This window comes from Balaenoptera acutorostrata, chromosome 17 (genome assembly GCF_949987535.1).
Source record: "Balaenoptera acutorostrata chromosome 17, mBalAcu1.1, whole genome shotgun sequence".
Taxonomy (NCBI): Eukaryota; Metazoa; Chordata; class Mammalia; order Artiodactyla; family Balaenopteridae; genus Balaenoptera; species Balaenoptera acutorostrata.
Genome location: NC_080080.1, coordinates 80,801,131 through 80,827,825, shown reverse-complemented (window position 1 = coordinate 80,827,825; position 26,695 = coordinate 80,801,131). Strand labels below are relative to the sequence as shown.

General features: G+C 42.0%; 1 protein-coding gene across 7 annotated transcripts in view; it reads right to left on the bottom strand.

Moving 5' to 3' along the window:
• The window catches only part of PCMTD1 (protein-L-isoaspartate (D-aspartate) O-methyltransferase domain containing 1), a 61,133-nt gene that overhangs the window by 11,045 nt on the left and 23,393 nt on the right, over window positions 1-26,695 (bottom strand). For 2 of the 7 annotated variants that reach the window (XM_057531741.1, XM_057531739.1), the window contains one exon: window positions 9,844-9,946. The exons of 1 other annotated variant lie outside the window; for it this stretch is intronic. Coding sequence is in view for 3 of the 6 variants with exons in the window: in XM_057531736.1 (XP_057387719.1) it covers window positions 9,844-9,946; window positions 16,839-17,012; window positions 23,163-23,469 (584 nt within the window). In the remaining 3 variants the exon portion in view is untranslated. Of the gene's footprint in view, window positions 1-4,100; window positions 4,122-9,843; window positions 9,947-16,757; window positions 17,013-23,162; window positions 23,593-26,695 lie in introns of those variants that run through there. 4 more of the 7 variants (XM_057531736.1, XM_057531738.1, XM_057531737.1 and 1 more) reach the window with 4 other exon arrangements.

The window sequence follows — 26,695 nt, the reverse complement described above, 5'->3', positions numbered from 1 at the left end:
CAGCGGCAAAGCTGGTCAGGAAAAGATGCCGGTGCCCTTACCCTATGCTCTTGCAACCACTAAAGAGTAGGGAGATTTTCCTAACACATTTTGGCAGAACTATGTTACAGGGTTGGAAAAGAGAGCAGAATGAAGTGTTTTTTGGCCCCCGTGATCTCCCTACACAACAAAAGAAGAGAGATGGATGGTTTCAAAGCAAAGGCATCTTATCCAGGCCGCCTGTTCCTGGTTACGGTGTTGATTCATCGTATACAGAGTTATGCTTTTACAAACTATCCTATTTAGACTTCTACTTTATTCTTTAAGTTCTGGCAAATCTGAAAACAGCCTCTAAAATACATAATTAAAAGCCTAATGCACTAATAAAACACGTACGGTAATTTTTTAAAATTAGTTCATGAAATATCCTTTCACTTTTAAGCTGATGGATGTTAATTTGACCACACAGCAAAATCAGGCTATCATTTGAGGATGAAATAATTTACATTAAAAGTTTCGGCCTGCAGTGAAAAATGACTCTGAATCATAATCATTTTTATTTTGTAGAACGTATCCTGTCCTTTGGTAATTAACAGACTTATTACGCAGTAAGTTCCCATTAGAAGTCACTGAAGTACAGACACACTCTGGTCATCGATATTTAAAGGCGACTTTCGCAGCATGACGCCGTCCTCGACTTCCCGTCCGCTTGGTGGAGGGGCTGGGGGCGCGAGGGGCGGTGTAGAGCCTGCGGCCTCCTCTCCACACGGGGCCGGCCCCGCGCCGCCGCTCCTTCTGCGGCACCTGCGCCCCGGTGCTCACGCTTCCTGGCTCTCCCCTCCCTCCAGCGCTTCCCGCACGGCTGCTCAGCACAGGTCCGTGCCCCTTAGAGGGCCATGTGGGGCTCCTTGCGCTTCTACCTGGACGTCCCCCCTTCCAGACTCACTCCCTGGCTCCGCCCCCGACCCCACACACACTGCGCTGCGGCCACAGGTTGAATTACTGGCTTCTCATCACTTAGAGGAAATATTATGAAGTGTCTCCTGCATCTGTGTCTGTGCCGTTCCTTTGACTGAAAGGCCCGCCCCTCTCTTCTTGATGAACGCCTAGCATCACTTGGAGACACAGTTCAAATATGAGCTACACAACGAAATCTTACCCAACGCCTTAATAGGATCTCATTCTTTGTACTTGCATAATACACACAAAAATGTAAACTTACCTATGTAATGGACAATGTTTAATTTCTCTCTTACACTCAACACAACCTAGGACTGTCTAAAATATGGCTTTCAAATAACTAAATAATGTGGATCACGTGGTTTAATCATCTCACCAAACTCACAGTAAGCATCCTTTAAGAAGAAAAAAGACCAGTATTTTCAATCTAAAAATCCTCATTCTTATAAAAATTCATTTTAAATAACTTAACTTTATAATAATTTAAGCCAGTCTTAAAATTTTCAGGATGTACGTGAGCAGGGAATTTAAATTTAAAAATCTGAATTATTAAACCTCTTTTACCGTTAAGTCTGTTAAATCAACTTAAAAATATGCTTATAGTTTAAAAGTTTCCTACTAGTTAAAAATACATGATCGCTCACAGAACTATTATCTAGGAAAACACCATTACAAGTAAACAACCTACAATGAAAACCACTTCTCACATTCGTGACATTTTTCTATACTCTCATCCCAGCAAAATGAATTAGAAAGAATTTAGTGTCTGATTCTAAAATCAAATGTGTGACTCTGGCCAAGTGGCCTGACACTAGTGATTAGGACAATTCATTCCAAATACTGTTTGTGGAGCACCAGTTGTGTGGAAATACAATGGGAAACACTCATGCCTACATCTAGTGGAAGAGACAACCATCTCAGTAATTAAAGATTAATTTACAAGTGTGATAAATGCTCTAAAGGTATACGACTCCACAAATAAGACTGAGGATGCAAGGAAACGGACAGCCCTGGGGAGTGAGAGAAAGGCTCCCTGAGGAATGGTTAAGCCGTGATCTGAAAGGTGAGACAGGACAATCAAACCACACTATCCGAGAAGGGGGCCACTAGCCACATGTGGATAAGAGCCCCTAAGATGTGGCTCATCCACACTGAGATGTGCTGAAAGGACAAAAATCACACAAGATCTCAAATATTCAGTATGAAAATGTAAAATATCTCAGTATTTCTTTTATATGCATGTGTGTGTATATGTGTGTATACATGTGTATGTGTGTGTATATGTGTATATGTGTATGTGTGTATGTGTGTGTGTATACCTCAACAGCCACATAAACTGAAAACACTGAACAACTACCCTGCTAACTTTATCACCTGTAAACAAGAGCTTCAAATATTAAGTTAAACAAACTTCCCTTTGGAATATTCTCCTGGTTTTCCTGATATCTGTTTGAACACTTCCTCTGAATTTTAATTGTATCTCCATCACCTATTACAGGCCTCAAAAAACATTTACTAAGTAGGTGAAAAATATAAGAAACATAATTGTTTTGTCAGCTGTTCCACCTACCAACTTTGAATGTGAACCCAAACTTGACAAATTAAATATGTTAATCACAAGAACCCCAGGACTAGAAGAGAAACCTGCACAGAAACAGTTACAGAAAAAATATGTGCCCACAGCACCTTCTACATCACTATGATGGTTCTTGTTTCACTAAACTGGATAACTATAAATAACTGTAGCTTCATGTTACAAAATACAGGATGTTTTCCCCAAGTGCCAAAAAAAAAGCAAAACTCAAACAGTAAAAAAAACAAAGCAAACCCTTTTGCCTTTAATGAATAAACCAAACCAACTGTCCTCTAACTGAAAGGTACTTTTTAGGGGGCTTTCTGAAGATCTCAAATAAGCCACCTTATTCTAGGAAAGAAAGTCTTTTCCCTTGTAATGCAGATCTGAACAAGTATATCTGCCTCCACTTAGCGAATATTACAAAGACTCATTATAGAGAAAAATTAGACCTCTAAATTTATAAATAATTTCTACTAATGCAAATGGACCATATACCTCTAACAAATGCATATGGGGTCTTTACACTTTCATTTTACATACCAAATTAATTTTCTTTACCAGCATACTCAAATTTTAAAGTTTAACTGAACTTGAGACAACACTCCAAAAAGAGTAGAAGGACTGGACTATTTCTAGACACAAAATAGTAAAGCTTCAAGGACATATCAGGTAGAAAGGTGAATATTTTTAAATATAGGCACGAAAACACCTAAAACATAGTAATTTACTAGTTATAAGAAACATGTCTAGCAGAGACAGTGTTCCGTCTGGGTACTATTTATTACACTTACAGCTATGGCTTCACCTTCTCCACCAATAATTCACGAATCCTTCACGTTAGCAAAGAAAAGAAAACAACTCTCAAACTGCCTGTACTTATAACATTTTTTTAAATACACAAATGGGTTATAGATTATCCTTCCTAATAAAGGATTCAGAGATGAGCTTTAGTATTTCTGACTAGGTAGAGGTGAGGATCTTACTTAGACATTTTGTATTCTGATACTGAAATTATGGCTCATTTTTAAAATGGCATCTCATGTAAGTAAATTCATACAAATCCTACTGCTAATAATATTTTTTCAAAAGTCTATGATTAAAATTTTTCAGGCAAATGTTTACGGATGTGCTCATATACGTATGAAGAACAAATGACTGATGTGAGGCATGGGTGACAGCTACCGAGTGGCTAGAGTCAATTACAACTGCTATTAATTCTTCCAGTGTAAAGAAGACAATAAAGACAACAGTTTCCTCCTTCAGCTTTAACTGGATTCTGAAAGCTGCATCTTCCCTAAGTTCCCACAAACCTCTATAGGCAAAGGACATATTTTATAACAAAAATACCATTCTGTATAATCTGGAAGACTGTAGTAATAAACTAACCAGAAGTTTTCACTTTATTACAAAATAGTGCTACATTATTTATAGATCTATACATAAAATCTAGGTTTAAAAATAGTGAAAGAGAAAATCCAAATTCCACCTTTTCACATCAACCACACACAAATGGAACCTGAGAAGGGAAAAAAAACACAGCAAAACAAAAATAAACAAACAAAAAAAAGAAAGACAAGAGACCTACCAAAAGGAGACTTCCTATGTGGTTATCATTTTAATCCTAAAAGTATGGTTCTTGTGTTCTCTTCCAGTTTTCATACTTGATTTAGGGGAGCTCATTAAAATGTTATGTCTGTTAGTAACATGAAAAGTAGCAATCATTTTTATCCTTTGAAGAAAATTTCCAAAACAAAATTTCCCAGATTCAGATATCTTATACTCCTATATTACACCAAACTATACTTGCTAACAATGTAAGTTACCTGTATATTAAAAAAAAAGTTAAACAGTTCTAAAAATTCATCCACTTTAGACTTTAATTATTTATTGATTTAAATCTGAAAATCTAATGGCTTTTTAGACTCTTACGTCAAGAGGGAAAATTATTTATTTGACATGCCCTTACTAAAATAAAACATGCACAGAAAATCATTCGTGGGAAAAGAGAGAGCACAGATAGCTTGGTTTACGACATGAGCGCGTGGCCAAACTAGCACCCGGATTCCAATCACTTACCTCAGCAGTGCTTTTCTTTACAGGTGCATGCTGGATTATCTTCATCTCAAGACGGACAGACGATTCCATTCACAGCAGGGACCTTGCCAACTTGCCCATATAATTCTTTTGATAAGCTGCTAGGAGACCAAGGTGACCTAGCCTTGCCCTGCAGCTTCCCTCTTAGACAGATAGTCTAGGTCTAGGAGCTGACTGAGAGTAGAAAAAACAACATTCCCCTTCAATACACCGCTGGAGTGGGAGCTGACAGTTTGCACACCTAGATTTCAGACTATTATTCCCGTGGAATAAAGGACTTCAAGGACAAAGGAAAGAATCCTATCTTGTTCTCATACCTCGTCCAAAACAACCTGCCAAATGAATCACAGACACTTCTTTTTCTTAAAACACTTTGTCATAATATACATTTTGAACTCTAACAGCTAGGACTACTTCATTAAAACAGAACTTCACAACCTTCCATTGGGAAGAAAACCCAAGGAAACGTTCATCTCTTGATCTCCAAGTACAGTTATACCATTCAAAAACTCGTACAACCGAGGATTAAGCTACTGAATTTCAAAAAATTTTAAAAAACAAAGACTTTACCTTTTCAAGTGGTTTCCCTTCCAACTGTATCAAACTCATTTCAGAATAGTTCAAGCATTATTTCAAGCACAGTGTTAAGAGTAAATGCACAGATTTCTCATTGAATAGAGCTTCAGGAGACTCCACAGGACCAAAAACAATCTCTAAACATCTTATAGGGAATGTGACAGGTACGTCGTGTAAAAGTGAGCCTTCATGTATTTCAACGATAATTTCTTTTTCTAGTGTTGATTTATTCAACACTAGAGTAAATCAGTTTTTACATCATCATAGCTAAATCAGAACTAAACAAAAAGACTGGTCTAGCTGAAGTTATGGACTGTCTAACCCTGTTTTCCCATCTGGGAAATGTGGACATCGATATTGCCTCTAGGACTGTGGGTACAGCACTTAGAATGGTACTTGGTACTTAAGGAACAGATAATACACATTACCTGCTGTTATTCTTATCATCTCATTACTGTCTTCAGGACTCACACCATGACTCATTTCTACAACAAACCATGTAGAAACAACAGTCCTCCACTCAAAGAGAACGAAAATCTTCAATTAGTCAGGCTACGCTGCACTCACGTGGCTACTGACAGGAGAGCATTTCCAAACTCAGGTACAGCCTCCGTGGAGGGGCGAGGAGACAGGACCTACGGTCTCACAGGGACTGGCGCACCCCAAAGCATGCCCTCTAGGGAGCCAAGGCAGCTCTGGGTATACATCGGATACAAACACATAAAGGAAGCCGTAAATAAATGCTATGCCAATTACCAACTTACTCGCAAAGCACTTACAGGGTAAAGGTTTATAATTCACGCTCCTTTCACTGACTTACTCTTCCAAGTAAACACAGCTGGAGAGATTATTTTGCTTACTCTACGTGCACAAACACTTATTCAGATATTCTGACCTTCCCCAAACTTCTCCTTCTCTCATGAAAGCCAGACACCTAAGGGCCTTTAGAACTTAGGCCCAAAGACTCGTTTATATCAGAGTGGGCTAAAATTAAAACGCCGTGGAGAGTCTGTGTGAAGAGCAGGACAGGAGTCGGCAAACCACGGACAAGAGGCCAAATGCAGCCTGCACTTGTTTCTGTCCGTTAAGTGGTACTAGAAACCCTCGCCCACCCCTCCACAGGGTGTCCCAGGAGGCCTCTGCACTGCAGGGGCAGAGCTGAGCAGCTGCAAGAGAGACCACTTGGCCCAGGAAGCCAGATACATTAACTATCTGGTCCTGCATTTGAAAAAGCTTGCCAGTGTTTTAGAGAACCTTTGAAATCAAATGTCAGTTCATTAGGGAATTTCGGTGAATGTGGGTATAGCACAGGCAGAGCAAAGGAATAAACCACACAAGAGAACTCCCCCTTTCCTCCTGTCTCCAAGTACAGTAAATTCAGGGTAGCCTCTCCAAATTATTTCATTTGCTGATACAGAACCAAGACATAGAAAGTTTAACAGTACACACATTATACTAAGGATCTTTTTTCTGAAAGAAGAAATGGTACTTTCAAGACTCAGGAACCAAGCTTGCTTCATAAAGCACAAACAGAAACATACATCTGTATATTTTTTTTAAAATATGTATCTTACATTATATATTCTAATGTTGAGTAGTTTATTGAATCTTTTCCCACCTACTATGGGAGTTCACTATGATCTCCAATAGATATACATAAGAAAACTTTAAAGATACAGTTTAAATCATAAGTGACATGACAATACTTTCGAAAAAGAAACTGATAAAAAAGATCCAAACCAACAGGATAAATAAGATGGGAAAAGTACTAGGTTTTAGCTTTCTACTGTCTTCGTGTTACACACAATCAAGGATAGCCTGGTACTAAGGAACAATACTAAGTACTAAGGAATACATAAATATCAATTTGTTTTCCTGAGTTACTTTATATTTTATTAATTAAAACATGTATTTTGATGACCCGTACACAATTAAATATAATAAAATTGCTTAGGAACAGAATTTTAAACATCACTTTCCAAAGCAAGTTTTTCAAATTTAAAAATTGAAAATAACTAGGAATATTATCAACAAACGCCAAGAAAAATCAAAGAAATCATCAAAACACAAGGTAAGATAGGAAGAAAACTACTACATCTTCATCATTTCTATCACCAAAAGCAAATGACATTAAAGGAGCCCATTAAATGACTCAACTTTGATTACTTAACTTCCGCCCAACTCACGATCTTGTGCAAAACGAAGCATTTCCCAGTACCTACTACCCCTTGTATGTGCAAGATACCTTTATAATCTGAAGTACGTAACCACTATTTCAGGAGTTACTTGAAAACCAGAATAGATAACATTTCCAGAACTGTCTTTTTTTTTTTCAGAATAGTTTATTAATATAAGAATCTGTTTTAAAAGTAAGTTGTAACACTTCAGAAACAACCATATTATAAAGTCTGATTATTTTAACTAAAGTAACAAGACCATTAAAAATTATAAAGAAACATTTAGATCAGTCATATCACCATATTTGATGATTTGCCATTTTATGAATAACAAACCTGTATAACACAGTAACAACAACACTCACGAAATACAAGCCAAGGACATTTGATCATCTTACGATTACATGAAAACAATTTTAGAAAAATTTTTTAAAATTGAGACACTTAAATATATAAAATCTTCAAACTTATCTGTGTTATAGATGATTTAATAATTAAATTACATCAACACAGAAATACTTCAAAGAATGACATATTTTACTGTTTGCCAGGACCATGCCCACTTGTCAGCAAGAAACTTGACTCCACAGATATTGTAAAGAGGTACTTCGATGATTCAAAGATCTTCCTTGAGTTTGTTCTGTCTGATTAATGACCCAAAAGTGAATTATCTGTGCCTTTATGTGTTAACACCTGAAATATATTATCTAATATATAGTAGTTCTTAAGACAGACCTTAAACATTTGCTTTTAGTAATATTACTTTCACATTTCCCAAGTTTACTTGTATTCAAAAGGTCTTATGTGTACGTTAAGTTTCAACATCAAAACAAATACTTAGAACAATAGAAATTCAATAAATTCAACAAAGTTCCATAGTTCTAATAACCAATATAAAAAATATCCATGCCCATATCTTAAGCACTTACCATACCACTAATTATAAGACAGACGAAAATGATGAAGACACAAAAGGATACTAACATTGAAACTCAATTTATCAAATAACTTGAACTCAAAACTATTTTATTTGTCAAACAGTATGTTATTCTTGGAAACAGGATATGAACCCACATGGTAAGCATTTGAAAAATGATTCAAAAACATGAATTAAATGTTAACTCTTCAGAAAGACAGAATAAATAAGATACAGAACTGTGTTCAGCAAACTGGTGCAGAAAATTCAAGTGACTTGCTCAGACCCACTGGCTCGATCACAGAACAAAGCCAAAGCCGAGCGAGCGTGCCTCGCAGCTCCCAGCTCCCAGCTCCCAGCTCCCAGCTCGCAGCTCGCAGCCCAAGGGCGGTGACACCCAGCCACACTCCCTCCCCGGCCCCTCCCCCTGCACTGCGGCACCTCGGCTGGTTTTCTGTTCTTCAACCCACCAAGTGCCACTTGCCAGGGGACACATACAAACTGGCCGCGGCAAAGGGGACTGAAAGAAAAGGGCCAGGGAAGGAAGGGGAGGCGGGGCAGGGAAGGGAGGAGAGAGGGGAAGACGCTCCAGGAGACCCTCAGAGGCCCTCCTGCTTCGTTCCTAGCGCTGACCCCCAGGAAACAGCCCTCAGCTCGGAACCCACCCCCAGCCCAGGCCCCCACTTCCAGGCCAGGCCAGGCCAGAGCTGAGTGAGGCCCACTCCCAACAAGCTGGGTTGGAAGCCTGGACCAAAACTGCTATACAGTGAAGGGCCTAGGTTCTAAGCTTGATTCCTAGCCGTTTTAGGCCTTTCTCTCTTTGAAAATATGACTAGTTGAGAGAGATAAATGCCCACCACATTTTCCAGTTTCACAAGAGTTCACGGACTTCAGCAGAAGCAGCCTTTGCTCCACAGTACTACCACTGCTGAATTTTAGGGACATTACACAACAGACAGACTTCCTCGCCCGCACAAGGACCAACGCCTGTGCAGTATTTCTTCTAAGGGAAAGTAAGAGTTCAAAACAATGGTTCTATAAGCAAATTTCTCAAACACAGCCCTCACAGGATACATCAATATATTTCGATGATAATTTCCTCTGACTTAAGTAACTTCATGTTTTTAAGAAAGTCCTCCATATTCTAACAGTATCACTCTTATGCTACAAATAAAGAGGGCAGACTATTAAATTACCATCCCAAAGGTGTAAACACAGTTCCCAAAAAGTATTCTAATGCCAAGCACATCTTTACATTCTATCTTCAGGAAAGGTACTTGTATGATGTTTAATGAATGGAACATTACCCTACTAATAAAGTGACAGTAGCATATAATTAAAACATGAAAGTTATTTGTTTGTAATTTACTATATACGTACACAGAATAAAAATTACAGCACAGTTTTCTCACTTAATTTTTTCTCTCATTTTACACCACACTGATTTTTGCTGCACTCAATTGACAACTCAGGATCAATAAACTAACAGTAGTGAGGAACAGACATGTCACACGTGTCTACTTATCAAGTGCTTTCAAAGCAGAACTATAGATATGAATACTTACTTATCAAAGCTATCACTATTTTTGATGAAGCTCTCCAGTTTTTCCTTGGCATACTCCACCACATCTGAATGAAGCTCAATCCCATGATTTATTCCAAAAGGACCTGCAATTGTAGCAGCAGCATTTATAAAAAATATTAAGAATGTCTTTATAGAGCTCTTTTAATTTCTGCTCATTTATCTATCACAGGAGCATTTAAAGAGGGCTTGAAATATGTATCTGCTAGCCACAGATTTAAAAAGCTATATGGAAATCTATTTACACTGCTTTAAAAAAAAAAAAAGTCACAAAGAGTTCTCTCCAGGGTGTAGCTTATCTGTCAGGACAATACTGCCAAAGAAATAATCACATTTCTATATGAAGTTTAAGTTAATTACCATTATCTTCTCCTTTATCATTTGTTAAAAATTCGGTAATTCTCAAATGTCTGAATCCATGGGCTGACACAGGTATGACAGAAGCTTCGCACAGCACCCCACAACCCAGTGAATGCTACCTTCCTCCAGGGCTGAGACCACACCCTCTGCCTCTGGAGCTCCCACTGTCCAGGGGAGTGGGGCCACCGGGCGGAGCTGGTTCTGCTCTCCTGTTCCCGCACACTTCACACCGCTTACTTGGTATTTCTCTTTGCACACAGCCAAGGCTGACTGACAGTCCAGGAACGAGGAACAGGGGAACGATCTAGGGACTGCTCCTTCCCCCACCCTGGTACTGGCCGAGAATGTGACCATCAGGATTCACGTTTCCTAAGGCTACTGTGCCTCGTGCCTGCCCCGTGACCCCGTGACAGTAACACACTGTTCTGAGCTAGTCATCTCATTCCTCCCAAACTTCTGAGACTGAGCCAATCAGGTTTTCCACTCTACATTTTTGTTACATTTCTGTCTTACTTTGAGATTGGTCTCTCAGGAAAAAGTGTGTGTGTGTGTTATTTTCCGTATCTGGTACGTATCTTAGGAACTACTTAACTGGATGTGCCCACTACTGAATGCCATTAAAATACAACAAACACTGGAGTTCTACCGACCTCTAAGAACTTTACAGTAACAAAAAAATCACAGTCCCCAATTAACATTTTTGAATGTACAGGGGGCACATGACAATACCGGTTTGTAATCTAGGAATTACCTAACTATAAAAATTAAGCCAAAATGTTCAGATACTATCTTCAAGTCAAAAGCAGATAAACCTACTATATTTCTATTGCGTTTGATTAATTTTATTTTTAAAAAAACTGATTCTGGGGCTTCCCTGGTGGCGCAGTGGTTGAGAATCTGCCTGCCAATGCAGGGGACACGGGTTCGAGCCCTGGTCTGGGAAGATCCCACATGCCATGGAGCAACTGGGCCCATGAGCCACAATTACTGAGCCTGCGCATCTGGAGCCTGTGCCCCGCAACAAGAGAGGCCGTGATACTGAGAGGCCTGCGCACGGCGATGAAGAGTGGCCCCTGCTTGCCGTAACTAGAAAAAGCCCTCGCACAGAAACGAAGACCCAACACAGCCATAAATTTTAAAAATTTAAAAAAATTTTAAAAAAACTGATTCTACTTGGAAAATGTATTCAGATAAAAAAAAGATTAAATAAAAAGGTACTTGATCCATCAGACCACAACAGTTATAGCATTAACTTCCTTTGAAATGTTTTATACTTTTTTAAATAAGTTATTCTGATCAATGAAATCTTAAATGTTCTGCTTCTCATTTTTTGTTTCCTTACTGTCAAACCGTCAGTCTTCATCTGCTAACTGGAACACCCATCCAGTATCTTTTAAAATCTCTTGTAATTCCTTAATATTACCAAAGACAAATTGACAAAAACTTGAATTCCCTTTTTTCAAAAAATAAACGAAAATGGCAAAAAAGATTAAACTTAGAGAAGTACACGCAGTAAAGTCACTTTTTAATTTAGTACTGAATCTATTTTGAAAACTTGAATTTCCGTAAGGAAACAAAAAAGGCTAGGAAACACTGAATAAAGTTTTCCTCATTTAAGAAAACTCAAATTACACTACAGTTACTTAACATTATATACATAGTAAGGAAAATATTGCTCTAGGAAATGAATCTCATTTTCCTTCTACCCTTTTAAATAAGGTAATCCACTGAATGTAAAACATGACGGAGACTTATTTTATTTTCATTAAGAATCTAGTTATACTCATCAACCATCTGGAAAACAAAAGGAGGGCCACATGGATGCGAGGTCAATAAAAAAAAGGTCATTATCGCTGGGGTTGAAGTTTCCAATAGGACTGAAGGGATAAGCACTATAATAAAGGCGGCAACCCGTGAGCCACAATTACTGAGCCTGCGCATCTAGAGCCTGTGCTCCGCACCAAGAGAGGCCGCAACGGTGAGAGGCCCACGCACCGCGATGAAGAGTGGTCCCCACTTGCCACAACTAGAGAAAGCCCTCGCACAGAAACGAAGACTCAACACAGTCATAAATAAAATACATAAATTAATAAATAAAAGAACGTGAATTTCTAAAAAAATAAAAAATAAAAAAAATAAAGGCGGCAAGTAAAGAATGTAGAAATCAAGGCTTCTGTTCAGTACTTCAAACGGCCTTACTAACAGAGGGAGTCTGAACTTGAGAGTTCTAAGTCAAAAGGGACTACGTAGGCTGTTTGTCACTTAAGACACCACTGGTCTCATTTTCCTTTTCTTGCTTTCTGCTTATATAATACCGAAAAGCAAAGTGGCACCTTTTGGAAATAAGGTTTAAAGTTTGTTAAGAAAATTTCTTAAGATTGTTTTTCACATCACCTTGACATAAAATAAAGACAATTTCATTAACATACAATGGATTTGTTTGATAGTATCATAAACACACATGTACGATATACTATCATTAATTTCTAGTACAAACACCATTCATGATTTTTTAATGGGTGGAACTGCTTAATTTTAAAATATCATGCAGATATATCTTTAATTATCATTAATAAACTGAACAGTAATTAACATGTTGAAAAAAATAAATTGAAAAGAATGCATTAATAGAAGGCAGAACTTAACTGGCAATGTCACCAGTATCTCATTTATTTAGAACGCGATATACAACTAGAACACATCAAGTATATGATAAAATTGTAGTGTTCTGCTCTTTATTACAACTCATTTGACACCTGTATTAAATAGAACGGAAAAATAAAACACAGAAAACTAAAAAAGCATACACAGCTGCTTCTAAGGAAGGGGACTAAGAGGTCTGGGGTGGGAAAGAGACATTTTCACCATTACACTCTATTGTCTAAAGTGTGTCTTAACACATGCATGTATAACTTTTTCGACCAAAAAATAATGAGCTAGTCAAAGAGATTAAAAAGAAAAGTACAAGATTTTCAAATAAATAAGTAATATACAATAATTCTAATAGAAAGGTATAAGCTGTTGCTGGAGAAAACTGAAATGGCATCCAAAAGACAAAAGCTTAAGACCCCCTAACACCATCTAACAGACGAACCGTTAATTTGACTGTGCTGAACAGATGCCGGTGTAATTTTGTATGTGCCAATGTGAAGAGATTTTTCTATGAAACAAGAAAAGCGTAATTTTTGTCATATAAATTCTTAAAAAATCAAAGTACTGACAGTTGACCACTATCTTTAATTGCTAAATACTAAAGAGAAAATAGAAACTTACACAGAAGTCAAAGTTTATTAAGACAAATACAGCTATTAGAAAAACACAGGTATCCTGTATTAGAAATTATTTTTAAGGCTGGCAAAAGTCCATTTATTAAGAGCAATAATATAACAAAATTCCTATATAACAAAAAAATCTAAAGACTGTTTTTCTTTTGTAGTATTTGGACCTAAACCAGCTTATTTATTAGCTTCCAGTTAGTCAATAATGAGAGCTGGTACGTAAAGGTCGCTGATTATTTGGTCTAGGTATCAAGCGTCTATCAACAGCTCCATTTCTTACCTACTTGGCTGCTGGCCCTGTGTGACGCCCAGCACCCCACGCCCCCTCTGAAGCACTGAGTGTGGCGTGCAGGCCCGGGCGCCTGAGAGCTGCACAGGGCCCGGGATGCCCGGTGTCCTCCGTGCTGTGCGGAGAGCTAATCCGCGGAACGGCCACAGGCAAAGAGCACCTCCCAGTGCACAGCGCGTAACCAGAGGAGCTCCAGAGATGCACAACTGACAGTCCATCTGAGACCGGGACACTGCGGGGTGCTGAGACACCAGGTGGACTTAAGGCCAGCGCCTTCGTTTCCAGTCCCGGCTCCTGCTACAGCCGTATCATCACACCAGTCACTCACCCTGTGAGGTCCTTCCCACTGCATGAAACAGGTCTGTGCGAAAATCATGTAGATTACGTAAAAGCCTTTCACACACCATAAAGTACAAGATGGGTACAAATCATTAGAAATTATAACATGCTCTCCCCTTGAATACAGAACTGGTTAACTGTAGAAGCAAAACTGCAGCCTATAGGTGGTTCTCTACCCTGACTACATGTTAGAATAACCTGTGAATTTTACAATCAAATTTCAAGGTAGATTAAATTTAATTTGATTTAAACTGTAAACAGAGGGAGGGAATCTCTCAGGGTGAGGCCCAGGCTCTGCAGGTGACCCTAACAAGGCAGCTTGGGTTGAGCACCCTAGCTACACCCTCCTAATTATTGCAATGCCCAATCTAAATGATTTTTTAAATCTCTTTCGACTATTCAAATCTGTGCTCTTGTTGCTAAAATGATAATCAAGAGTTAATAACTACAAATAAAAGCATCAGGATAAAACTAAGTATTTACCACAAGAGGGAGTAGGTGAATCAGTTATTCGGTTTCCATGAAAGTAGCATAACGTTTCTCAGAGAGAATTAAAACATACAGTCATCCTTCAGTATTGGCGGGGGGAGGCTGGTTCCAGGACCACCCCCTGCAAATACCAAAATCCGTGCACGCTCAAGTCCCTCATATAAATGGAGTCGTGTCCGCACGCACCCTGCACATCTGTACACCCTCCCCTAATCATCTTGACTACTTATAATACCCAACACATAAATGCTGTGTATAGGAAATACAGCGTAAATGCTATGTATATAGTTGCCAGCACGTGACAAATTCAAGTTCTGCTTTTAGGGACTTGCTGGACTTTTTTCCCCCAATATCTTGATGCGGATGAATCCATGGATGTGGATGAATCCACAGATGCGGAACCAGTGGATACAGAGGACCAACTGTATATGTAAAAACACCTTTAAACAAGTTACAATGATATTTTATTACTAATTCTAGTTGAATAAAATAGGCATCTTTGGGAAGATTTACAAGTAACTTTAGAAGAATTCAGAGATGGTAACAGGTGAAAAGCAGACAAGAATAGGTTTCATTCTTTCTTTCCGTGAACACCCTGGGGTATAACGCCAAGAAACAAAATAGTGCAAAGGTAGATGAAGAAAAGGGGAGAAAAAATGAGATCAGCAAAAGATTAAGTAACCAATAACTAGATAAGAGAAACTGATCGAATGCATTTCCACTTATGACATAAATATTTTCTTATGGTTCTCCACCTTATTATATATCACATTAAAAAATCATATTAACAAAAGACACTGTCAAACATTAACTGAATCTTGCCATGTTAAGCCTAAAATTCTTTAGCTAGTGGGACATACCTAAGACTGGAGACTTGTTCTCTGCTCTCTAGGTTTGGGAAAGGCCTCGTGAAGCAAGCCTTGGAATTCACCAGAATGTTCCAGTCCCTCAGGCTTCTCTCAGCTTATGGATATAAGTACTGTTTTCTTTCACTACACTTGAATCTTAAAAATATGTTTACACGAAATCTGAAAGTGTCGGTTTAAACAGTTACGGAGCATGGACCCAAGATCCTAAGTAAACTCTAAAATGTCTAAAATGTCAAAATATCAAGAACACACGTCACCATCAGCTGCTTCAGGTATTTCCACCCAGTGGGCTGATAATACCCAAGTCCATCATGGCCAGGGTAACTTACGACTGTCTCTCACACGTCGACACCAGAACACTACGCCAGAGCAGTCAATACACTGAGTGTGCGCAACTGTAACGTAACTGAACATGGTTTAAAAGGCAATGTGAACAGCTTTAGGTCTTGACCCAACTCTGTTAGCGCGCTCACTTCCCACAGAAACCATTTCATCAGCCCTTCTGTTGTACTGCGAATTCACCTGTGAAGATACTCCAGGGCCAGTGCAGTGACCAAGTCACATCAGTTCTCAATAAAAATTCCTGAACTAAATGAAGGACAGCCAATAAATCTGACCCACTGTTTCTACTGCTAGTTCAGAAGCGACGTGCACGGTTTCAAGGGTGTGGGCTGTGTCTTCTGCACTGCTGTGTCCTCAGCAGCTGACTCAACCGCACGTATAATAAATACTCTTTGGGAGAACGATAAAGTACATAAACTTAGCTACCATCCCAAATTTAAAAGGTTCACAAGGAAGACTGAGGCAAATGATATATACAAAGCATACAAATGTGTATTTGTCACGTCTTCATGTGTCAAATCTGTTTTATCACAGAATGAGGCATTGTACAGGAGTAAATCTTACAGAAAAGTATATGTCATTGAAAATAAATTTCTTACTAATTTTAGCTGTTCGCTAGAAATCTTCTAAAATGCAATACAGACTTTCCTTTGTGTACCTAGGAAAGTTCTTCTGATTTCAAGTCAACTGCCACCCGCTAAGCATCCTGCGAGTCTGTGCGGAAGTGGAGGTGTCCCCAGGGCTCCGTGCGCTGACTGCTCTTCAGGTGGGAAGACGAGACAAAGCGGAGGAGACAGGTGAGGGGCCTTTCAGTTCTTTCAGGTTTCTAACCCTGTGAATAGACTGCCTATCCCGCAAGATAAAGTGAAGGACAGAGACGAGAGACTGCTGTTCAGGCCCTGCCTTGAGTAATTTTTGTAGGAAAAAGTACCTTTCACCAAAATTGAAAACACAGGAGGTATAAGCCACTTGAGCTGTTCTGTCTTGTGTGGGCGAGGGCAAGGAAGGGCACCTTGAGCTGGAGACAGACTTGGGCATCTCGTGCACACTGAAGAAGAGGCGTGCAGTAAGCACTGCATAATCAAGTATCCAGCTTGTTGGCCAGCTTGGAGGATGCGGAGTGTCCAGAGCTCAGCAGACAGACCTGGTGCTGGAAACCTGGGAATCCTCTGCCTGTGGAGGTGACCTGAAGACAGAAGGAAGAGCCACCCTTCACCATAGGCTGAAGCCAAAGAAGCTTCCACAAAAGGACAGAGGAAGTGTACGTAAAGGCAACGCAAAGAGAAGCGGAATCCAGGGGAAGATCCTTTGCAGGTCAAAGGTGAGGGAGGCTGGACGCACAGACGACGTGAAGGCAGGTTCCAGGACCAGCCCTGCGACACAGGTGAGCCTCTGACGTGGGTGCTCAGTCCAGCACCCAGCTCAGCCTAGGGGAGACTGTCGGGAGAGAGACACGGCCGTGGGCGCCAGCTCCGGAGGGAGTCACTGGGAGACGGAGATTCACAGATTATTTTACACAGAGACACAAATTCAGAAAGGGTTAGGAGTGTTCTGCAGTATACAGGCAGCACACGTTATCTGTGGTCGTTTATGTTCTGTAAAATCCAGAAAACACCTACTAAGCAAATGCTACACCACGGCTACTAGGGAAATACGCACACATACACATACATACGTACCTCACAGAGATAATAACGTTCGGTCCTAAAAACTCGCCCTGGTAGAGTCTATTTCTCTATTTTACAAAATAAGCGAGCTTCAGGAGAAACGGGCCCAGCACCCAAGCTGCTCGCACCGCACCGCGACTCGACCCTCTGGCCGCCGCTCCGAGACTCTGAAAGCAGGAGCAGAACCGCCCCTCGACCCAGGCCAGCTGGGGCCAGGCCCGCAGAGCGGCTCCCACCACCACCGCCCCCGCGGCACCCGCGCATGCGCACGCGCCCCAATGGCAGATACTGACGTCAGGGTTACAGACGCATTTCAGCAAGTCGGCAAATTCGCAAATACAGTTCAACTGGTTTTGGTTCACGGATGATCCGGGCTGGGGAGCGTTAAGCCTGAACGTAAAAACTCGGGATGCAAAGTGACCCACCTGAGACTTCTCACAGCACTGAGGAAAGTGCCTTTCAACCGCGAAGAAGAGCATGAAGAAATATAACCAGAAGAAATTACTATGAAAACTTGGTAAAACTTCTACAGCTTGCACTGTTCCCTAAAACTGTATTTTTATTACTATTAGCTGCCCTGTAATAATCAGCAGTAACACCCATAAACACAGAATCATCTGGGGACTTTCACAGGAGCAGCAATGAAGGAGACGGCTGTCAGTAATGACCTCCGCTCCACAACCAGAAGTGAGGGAAAAACCCCAAGAAACACAATAATGGTAGCAACTCAATGCAGGGCATATGGGCTGAAAAAAGATGCACGGAAGCCCAACCAGGACTAAGAAGTAACGGTGTAAACAGTAAGGAGTTTAACTGATTTCGGAAAATGGTAGTAGCCTAAACGAAAGGGTTCTTTTCAAAACAGATTTGCTCAGAGCCCAAAATAAAGCCCATACCAAGAACAGTCTTTGTAATTCTTAAAAAGAAAAAAAAAAAAATCTCCTAAAAAAGAAGAAGTAGGGTAGAAATATAGAGGGAAAACTGAGGTTTGGCTTAATGCAGAGAAGAAGAGAAAACAATCTACCTTAGAGAGAACCCTGGAAACCTGCAGAATGGGTTTTGTCTCACGAAAAAAGATGGGGGAGATGAGGCAGAAGACCACTCTGGATCTCCCTCATTCTCAGGCCTGAAGTGGGCCATGGGAATTTCTAAAAGGGGTGCTTAAAAGGATATGAAACGATTATTTGAAAATCATATTTCTGATAAAGGGCTTGTACCTAAAATATATAAAGAACACTTACAACTCAATAATAAGGACACCAACAACTTAATTTAAAAATGGAGAAAAGATCTGAATAGACATTTCACCAAAGAAAATAGAGGAATAACCAAAAAGCACAGGAACAGATACTCCACATCATTAGGCATCAGGCAAGTGCAAGTTAAAACCACAAGATACCACTTTATACCCACTAAGATGGCTATTAAAGAAAAAAAAGAAAAAACCCAGCAGTGCGGCTATGGAGAAACTAGAACCTCGCGTATTGTTGGTGGGAATATAAAATAGTGCAGCCACTCCAGAAAAGAGTTCGGCAAGTTCTTAAAAAGTTAAACATCAACTCACCATACAGCCCAGCAATTTTACTCCTAGGAATCCACCCAAGAGAAATGAAACTGGATGTCTCCACCAAGACTTGTACATGAATATTCACATCAGCATGATTCAAAATCAGCATTAACTGGTGAAAGGACAAACAAAATGTGGTATACCCACACAACGGAGTATCACTCAGCCACCAAAAGGAATGGAGCACTGATACACGCTACAGCACAGATGACCCCTGAAAACGTAACGCTAAAGGAAAGAAACCATACACAAAAGATCACAGACTGCATGATTCCACTGACATGAAAGGTACAGAAAAGGCAAATCTACAGAGACAGAAAGCAGGTAGGTAAGTGGCTGCCAGGGGCTGGGGTAGGGGATCTTTATGGGTGATGGAAGTGCTCTCAAATTGGATTATGGTCATGTTTGTACAACTCTGCAAACAGACTACAACTCCCTGACTTGTACAGTTAAAACGGGTGAACTTTACGGCACGTAAATTAGAACCTCATCCAAGTGAGGAAGAGGGCTAAAATGAGAGAGAAAGCACGAATGTCTAAGGTCAAAGGCAATGTCAGTGTAGCTGAATCAGTAAGTACCACCTAATGTCCTGTGGTAAAGAGAAAGAAAGAGTACAGAGACCAAACATGACGGCCACACGCAGCTTGACCAGCCCCCTTGGAGGTGAAGGCATTTAGGTACACTGGCAGTGCTTTTCCCGTTAAGCACGCAAGCCTGCCCACTGTGTGACCTGTAGGAACTGACGCTGCAGAGCTGAGGCAGTGGCGTGCGGAGTGCTGGGTGATTCTGGCAGTCTCTCCACAGTCACGCCTACTAACTCAGGACCTAGGCAAGAGACTAAGAAAGTCATTAAGCCCGATATTACAGGTTTTGTAAGAAACACCTAAGTTTTATATCATGGGTTACATAAGGAGTGAATCCCTAAGCAAAAAGGATCAGAACGGAGACGAGCCATCCCCACCGGCATCAGAAAGATTATCAGAATAACTTGCCTTCACGGTTCTGATATTTAACGAGGACGTGAGAGACCTCTTCTCCCGCACCCCATTCAATGGGCTTCCCTGGGTAGAAGACAGCACTGAAAGGAGGATCAACTAAGGACTAGATTCTCTGTGAAAATCCTTTGCTCCAGGAAGACTCCTAAGGAGATGAGAGTGGAACAAGAATTTATCTTCAATTGGCAACGAAACGAGTTGTCCCAAATGAGGCATGATTTAGAACCCGGAGTAATCCATTTTCTCAGCGCGGGGCAAAACTAAATTCCATTTATGAGTAGCCGCTCCAAGTGTGGTGGAATCACAAGCCGTTTCCTGCAGTCAGGGTACCCTAACTTCTCTCACCGAACTGCTCTCAGGACTGCAGCCCGTCCTCTCCAGGCGGAGACCCCTCAAGGGGCCTCCTCCTCAGACACCCTGCCCTCCCGGCCCCGGCCCCGAGCCTCCAGATCACACGGAGCGTGTCCTCGGGCGAGGAACGCTGCCGACAGGGAGCACGCAACGCGCCATCCTGCGACTGGAGAGCAGGGCTGAGGGCCAGGGCGCTGGAGCGGTGCAGTAAGGAGACAGCTTCTGTTGCTACGGCCACTGGGAGGCACTGGGGCCAAGCCCGACACACCGCTCTCAACTATCACAGGGAACACGGACGCAGCCCCCTGTGGAGCTGGTTCTAAGTGATTTTTACGCATGTATCCCCCTCCTTGACTTGAATTAAATGCTCGAGAAACACAAACCAAAAAAGGGGAGCGGGAGAAAAAATGATTAGCTTCCTCAGAAGCTGGAGAGATCCAAGATTTATTAACTGTAATCACAGTTCTACAGACTCCGTTCTCTCTGCCTTTCCTTTTTTAAAATGTTTTTATTTTACCTTTCTCATCAAATGAATACGTACAACAAAAGGAGAGGTGTTATATCTCGGTCTTGCCTGCAGGACCACACACAGACCAATGCTGGAATACTGTCCAGTAAGTGCAGTCACACATGTGACTGAAGCCGCGTGACTCCCTGGAGCCGGCTAACAGGAGGAAGTGTCATCATCGTGGATCACTCAAACCAGGGTCTGTTTCCCCACAATGCCCGCGGGTACAGAGGAGAAAACCATTCAAGATACGATCAAGTTTGCAGCCGGCCTACAAATGTATCTGGCCCCAGTCATCTAATTTCTTGGAGACAAGTACGAAGGAATGGAGTTTAGGAGGGTGACCTCACTGCTGGTAAGGCTGCTAGCTAGGACCCCTGCTCTCCCCCCACCAGGCCTTTGGCTAAACTGCCCTCCCTCAGCAGGAGCCAGCTGACCGGCTAGGGGAGTGAAAGGCAGAACAACAAGTGCCTGGACGTGGAGTGAGGCCTGGACTTGAGTCTTACGCGGCCACAGCTAGTCAAGAGACACACTGGCTCAAGGAAGGCAGCTCCCACTTTGGAAAAGCAGCTCTCCCTACTCCCTCCACTAAGTTCCTTTGATTTGGAGACCGTCTCAAACCCTAGAGATCCCTTTTTCAAAGCGGCTCTAATGATACAAGTGCTAGGTTTCTGGGATTCCCAACCTGATGAAAAACTGCTCTCTCAGGATCAGCAGAGCACCAAATTTAAATGTAAGCTGCTAAATTTCTTTCTTGGCAAAAATTAATAATGTTACCGTTTTTGACCAGTTATTATGTATCGGGAACTGACTCAGCTGTGGGATGATAGGGCTTTTTTTTTTTTTTTTGAAGTGAAATGATTGCAGGTTCCATGACTAGGGGAGCAAGTACAGAGCTAGTCAGTGTTTAGGAAGGGTGAACTTCAGGCCTGAAAATGCCTAAAGTCGTGCGATGTGAACACATAATTTGCCGTCCAGACTGGGACACTCTGGGAAAGAGAAGGACATCATTAACACTGATGCTAGGATGACCGGGAAAAACCAGGAGTGCCTCAGCGCACCAGGACACGGATCGCCCTCCTAGAGTACGGCCATTTCTCTATTTAAAACCCTTCCAGGATCCCCATCACTGCAGAGTAACCTGTAAACCAGTCCCATCCCTGTAACTTGGGCACACACCCCAACCACAGCACGCGTCACACGGGATGAGAACCGTGCGTTGTCCTACGTCTCTCCACTCCCACCAGTCTGCAAACTCAAGGGCAAGAGTCTATGTTATGGGCCTGGCGCCCTACCTTACTGCTTGTCACACAGCCGTTCTCAGTAAATACTAAGCGGCTCAGTGACACTCACGGTTGTTCATCCTCCATCCAACATCACAATGTCTTAGAGCAGACTCTCCTGCACGCGTGCTTTGTCCACCCGCCTTCTCAGTCTCCCAGCTGTCATTTCCTAGCTACATGACACTAGGCGAGTCACTGAACCTCTGTGCCTCGGTTTACTCACCGACATACGCAGGAATCATGACCCTACATACTTCACAGGGTTATTGGGAGCATGAAATGAGTTACTGTACGTCAAGTGCTTTCAGCAATGCCTAGCCCTCGCAGTAAGCACCCAGTAAGCTTCTTGAAGGCAGAGACATTTGTCCCTTTTGATCACTGCTGTATACTCGCCCCAGAAATAAGGCCTGGCAGAGAGACACTCAACGAGATGGCTGAAACTTAATGACATACACACTTCTCCCCCCGGTCCTGTGCTTTGCCCCGCAGTGCCACACCCTCCATACCCCACAGACTCCTGCACCCTAACAAGAGCACAGCACCATCCCCTTCACCATGGGGCACTGACTGATAGCCATCAAACTCTCTACGCCAGCTGTCAGGATGCCAGCTGTCAGGATGCCAGCTGTCAGGACACTTTACCTGAAGTAGATTACATGATACTCCTGAGTTTCCCACCTTCCAACTGTTCACTTCTAAGTACAGACAATGGCTGGGGGTTCAAAAACAGTTCCAAGAACTTTTTAAGTCTAGGACTGAACGCAAAGCTAACTATCAGGGTCAGGGGTGAAAATAAGGAAAGATTACTACTATGACCTTGTGTTTCCACACTTAAGGAAGGTAACTACTTTTAGAATATACATTCAAACATACATTGTACACAAAGTTACAAACCCTATAAATCATAAACAGTAATACAAACTCAGCTTACTTTTTAAAATAGAATTTTACAAAAATAAAATTACCTAAAATTAAGCCCACCATTGTACTTAAATATCCGGTTCCACTTCCCAGGTTAAGAAAAGACAATCCTGGTTGAAGTTTCAACGCTTCCATAACTTCAGAATAAATGCAAGGTGCTGACAAGTGTATGTTGCCATGCTTCCAGGCTAAGTCTTTGTAAGCATTGTCCCGGTAGCCTTCCAAATAGTAATCTCCGCGATCAATCGCTCTGAAGGCTTGCTCCACTCTCTCAGTGCGGATATACTGCGCTTCTTTTAAGTTATCAATCAAGTCATCATTATCTTCCCCAGCACTCACAGCTCCTCCCATGACAGTATGCAAATCAAACCATCAATTTTAAAATGTAATAAAATTAGCAGAAATGGCTTCCAATAATGTAGTGCGGTTTGCTTTCCTTTAATATTGCACTTGATTTCCAAAAATAAATTAATCCTGAAAGGGAAGAATAAAAATAAACAGGTTTAAATGAATGCTCAAAAGGAAAGTAATTCCAGTTTATTAAATATATAATAGTCATTTTAACTAACTACCATTTCTCAAGGACATATTCTGCTCCAGGCACAGAGTTAAGCTCTTTAAATGTATTGTTTTATTTATTCTTATAACCACCACAAAAGGCAGCTTAAGTTTGATCTCATCTGTACAGACAGGAAACCTGGGACACAGAACTAAGTTAAATCACCTCATACTGTGAGGCCCAGTATGGCAGCCACGGTCACACACGGCTACCTAGACCTAAATTAATTAAAATTAAATACAATTAAAAATGCAGTCACACCGGCCACACTCCAAGTGTTGAAGGGCCCCACGTGGCCAGTGGCTGCCATAGCGGACAGTGCTGCTCTGGAAGGGGCGCTGCTGGGGCGTGGTCCCCGGCCTTCCAGACTCCAGAGACCATGCTCCTCCACCACTGGGCCACGTGGCCTTCTTCAGAGTGTGGAAAGCCTAGGTAAATATACACGAGTTACTGGATTTAAAATTCCTAAACTTAAACATCCACTATCAATTCCTAAATGCACCACATAAATTCAAAATGTTAACATAAAGAAGAATAGATTACCTAAACACGGAATACAAAATGGAACTACAACATGTTTAAAATGTGTGTATATAAATAAATATATATACATATATGTAAATATACATATTAAGATTGTTGTGTTTGGTAAATCCTGTCATGATAAATGAGACCACAAATTTTGTTAACAACTTTAATAGTTTAAGCGTTAGAACGTATGATACACACACGTAGGTACAATGAACTTCTCTAACAAGTCAAACTCAGCATCTTTGAATGGAGACATAAGTGCAACTTGATAAAATAAGAATTTCAATAGCACTATTTAATACACAATTTAAGCTTTATTCAATGCGCTAATAAGCAAATTCATGTATCAATTAATTTCTGAATTAATAAATCAGGCGAGGGGGAAAGCGAGGAACGAAAACACCCGTGGCCAGAAGCAAGAGCTCTGACAGCGCACTCAGTCCACTCCGGATGGGAGAGAAGACAGCAGCCAGCCGGGCGGCCGCGCCCCCAGGGCCTGCCCCAGCGCCGGTGCCCCTCCTGTCTCTCCTCCTCTCCAAGCAGGGCAAACACCGCAGACTCGTGCCGCGCTCGTATCTGACGCACACACACGGCCGGCTCCGGCGTCCCCACCCGCTCCCCTTGCAAAGGGCCAGGGCCCGCAGCGCCGTCCTGCCCGCGAGCTGAGCGCTCCGCAGCCGCCACGCAGCGAAGGCGGACGGGACAGGCCCTCTCCAGCTCCAGCACCTCGCGCCGCGCGGGGGGCAATGCCAGCATTTACCGGTGGTGGGATTTTGGCCGCGCTGTGAGGCTGGCGGGATCTTAGGGTCCTACCGCCGGCCCGCCAGGGAATTCCCCATGTAGAGGTATTTTTGACAGCGTGGCCTCTAAGCGCAGGTTAGCTTTCTCACCTGGTCCTAAAGTCTTCCCGAGACGACAGAAAAGCTGGCGACGCTAGGCTGCGGCCGCTCCCGTCAGCCCCCGTGCAGCACTTGCTGAGGATTGACGAGAGCGACGCTGGCTACGCAGAGACATTTTACAGACGGCTCTACCGAAACGCCATCATCCACTAGCTTGAAAAATTATTTCCCTTCTGCTCTGTTTTATGGCTGAAGAGTGACCTGACCCTTCTCGGGTCCTCCTGAACCCTACCCAAAATCATCATAGCAAAACGCACACGTGGACCTCACCACACGGGAGCTCACACTCCCGGTGAGAAAGGCAAGGGGAAGACCCAAGCAAGCAGGGGCTACCACCATTTGCTGCCATCTGTGTACTACCTCATCAAAGCCACCGTAAGCCTGGAAAGAAGGCCCTCGCATGCTCACTGTCAAGTGAGAAACCGTCCGTAAAGGGACGGGGAGCTCCAGGTCATGTGACAGACGGCGGCCGAAGGAGCCCACGGAGCCCGAAGAGGGAACTGGCTCCTGGGGTCAAGGAAGCTCTCTTAAGGGCATGGACTGTGCAACACAGTAAAGGGAGGTAGGGAATTACAGGCTGCGGAAACGGCTCAGCCTGAGTCGAGAGAGCAGAGAAATTACATGGAGCTGGGTAGACTTCATCCTGTAGGCCAGTGATTTCTTTGGGGGGGACCCTTTTGAGAGTTTGATCACAAACTCCCCTCTATTAAAAAATGAACAAACTAGAAGTGTTGCATACAATTTCATAAGGCTCCTGAGTTCCTAGAGACCCAGGAGTCCACTCTAGTTTAGGAACATCTACTGTAGGCAGCAGAGTCAGTCAGGTATTAATTACTTTTCCATTTTAGAAAGTGCACTGCATCTGTGTTTCAGATCTACTGCAACAGACCAGGCACTCAGAAGGCTGGAAAAAACATCACCTTGTCAACAGGGTGTAGCGCCCAACTGCGATTTCCCAGACTCCTTTCTCTCTGGTCTGGTAGGAAAGAAACAGATCTGAACAGAAAGCTGAAAGGGTATGCAGGAGGGAGGAAGGCAGGAAAGGCTTCCTGGAATAGGAGGTACAACCTGCTGCAGTGCATGCTTCTTCAACACAAACGAGCTCACACGTTCAGCATACGCGGTAATGAAGTGGAGATAATGAAGGTGTGGTGGTTTACAATACATGTTCGTGTTCTGAAGTGACAGGAAGGCACAAGCTTCCACACACTAAAGGCACACCGTAGCAGCTCATAAAGACTTTAAGCAAAAAGCTTGGAATAGAGTACCTTCCTATGTAAGACAATGAGATGATGGTACAGTGTCTTCAAGTAATCTGGGGGACTGTGGATGCAGATGTAAAAATGCTTAGACGTTTTCCCTGAATTGAAACAACAGACTAATGAAGGCTATACCCAGGTTCAGATTTTTTAATTTTAATAAAAATGACATCTATATGCAAATAAAATGATAATCCATAAGCAAATGGTCTTCCAGGGCCTGAATGTCAAAGGAGGACGATGAACCCTAGGGTTTAAGGCTGTGAAGGACTGACTGACTGTTATGCCAGCTGCAAACCCCAGTAGAGGTTTAGCTGTCCCAGAAATTT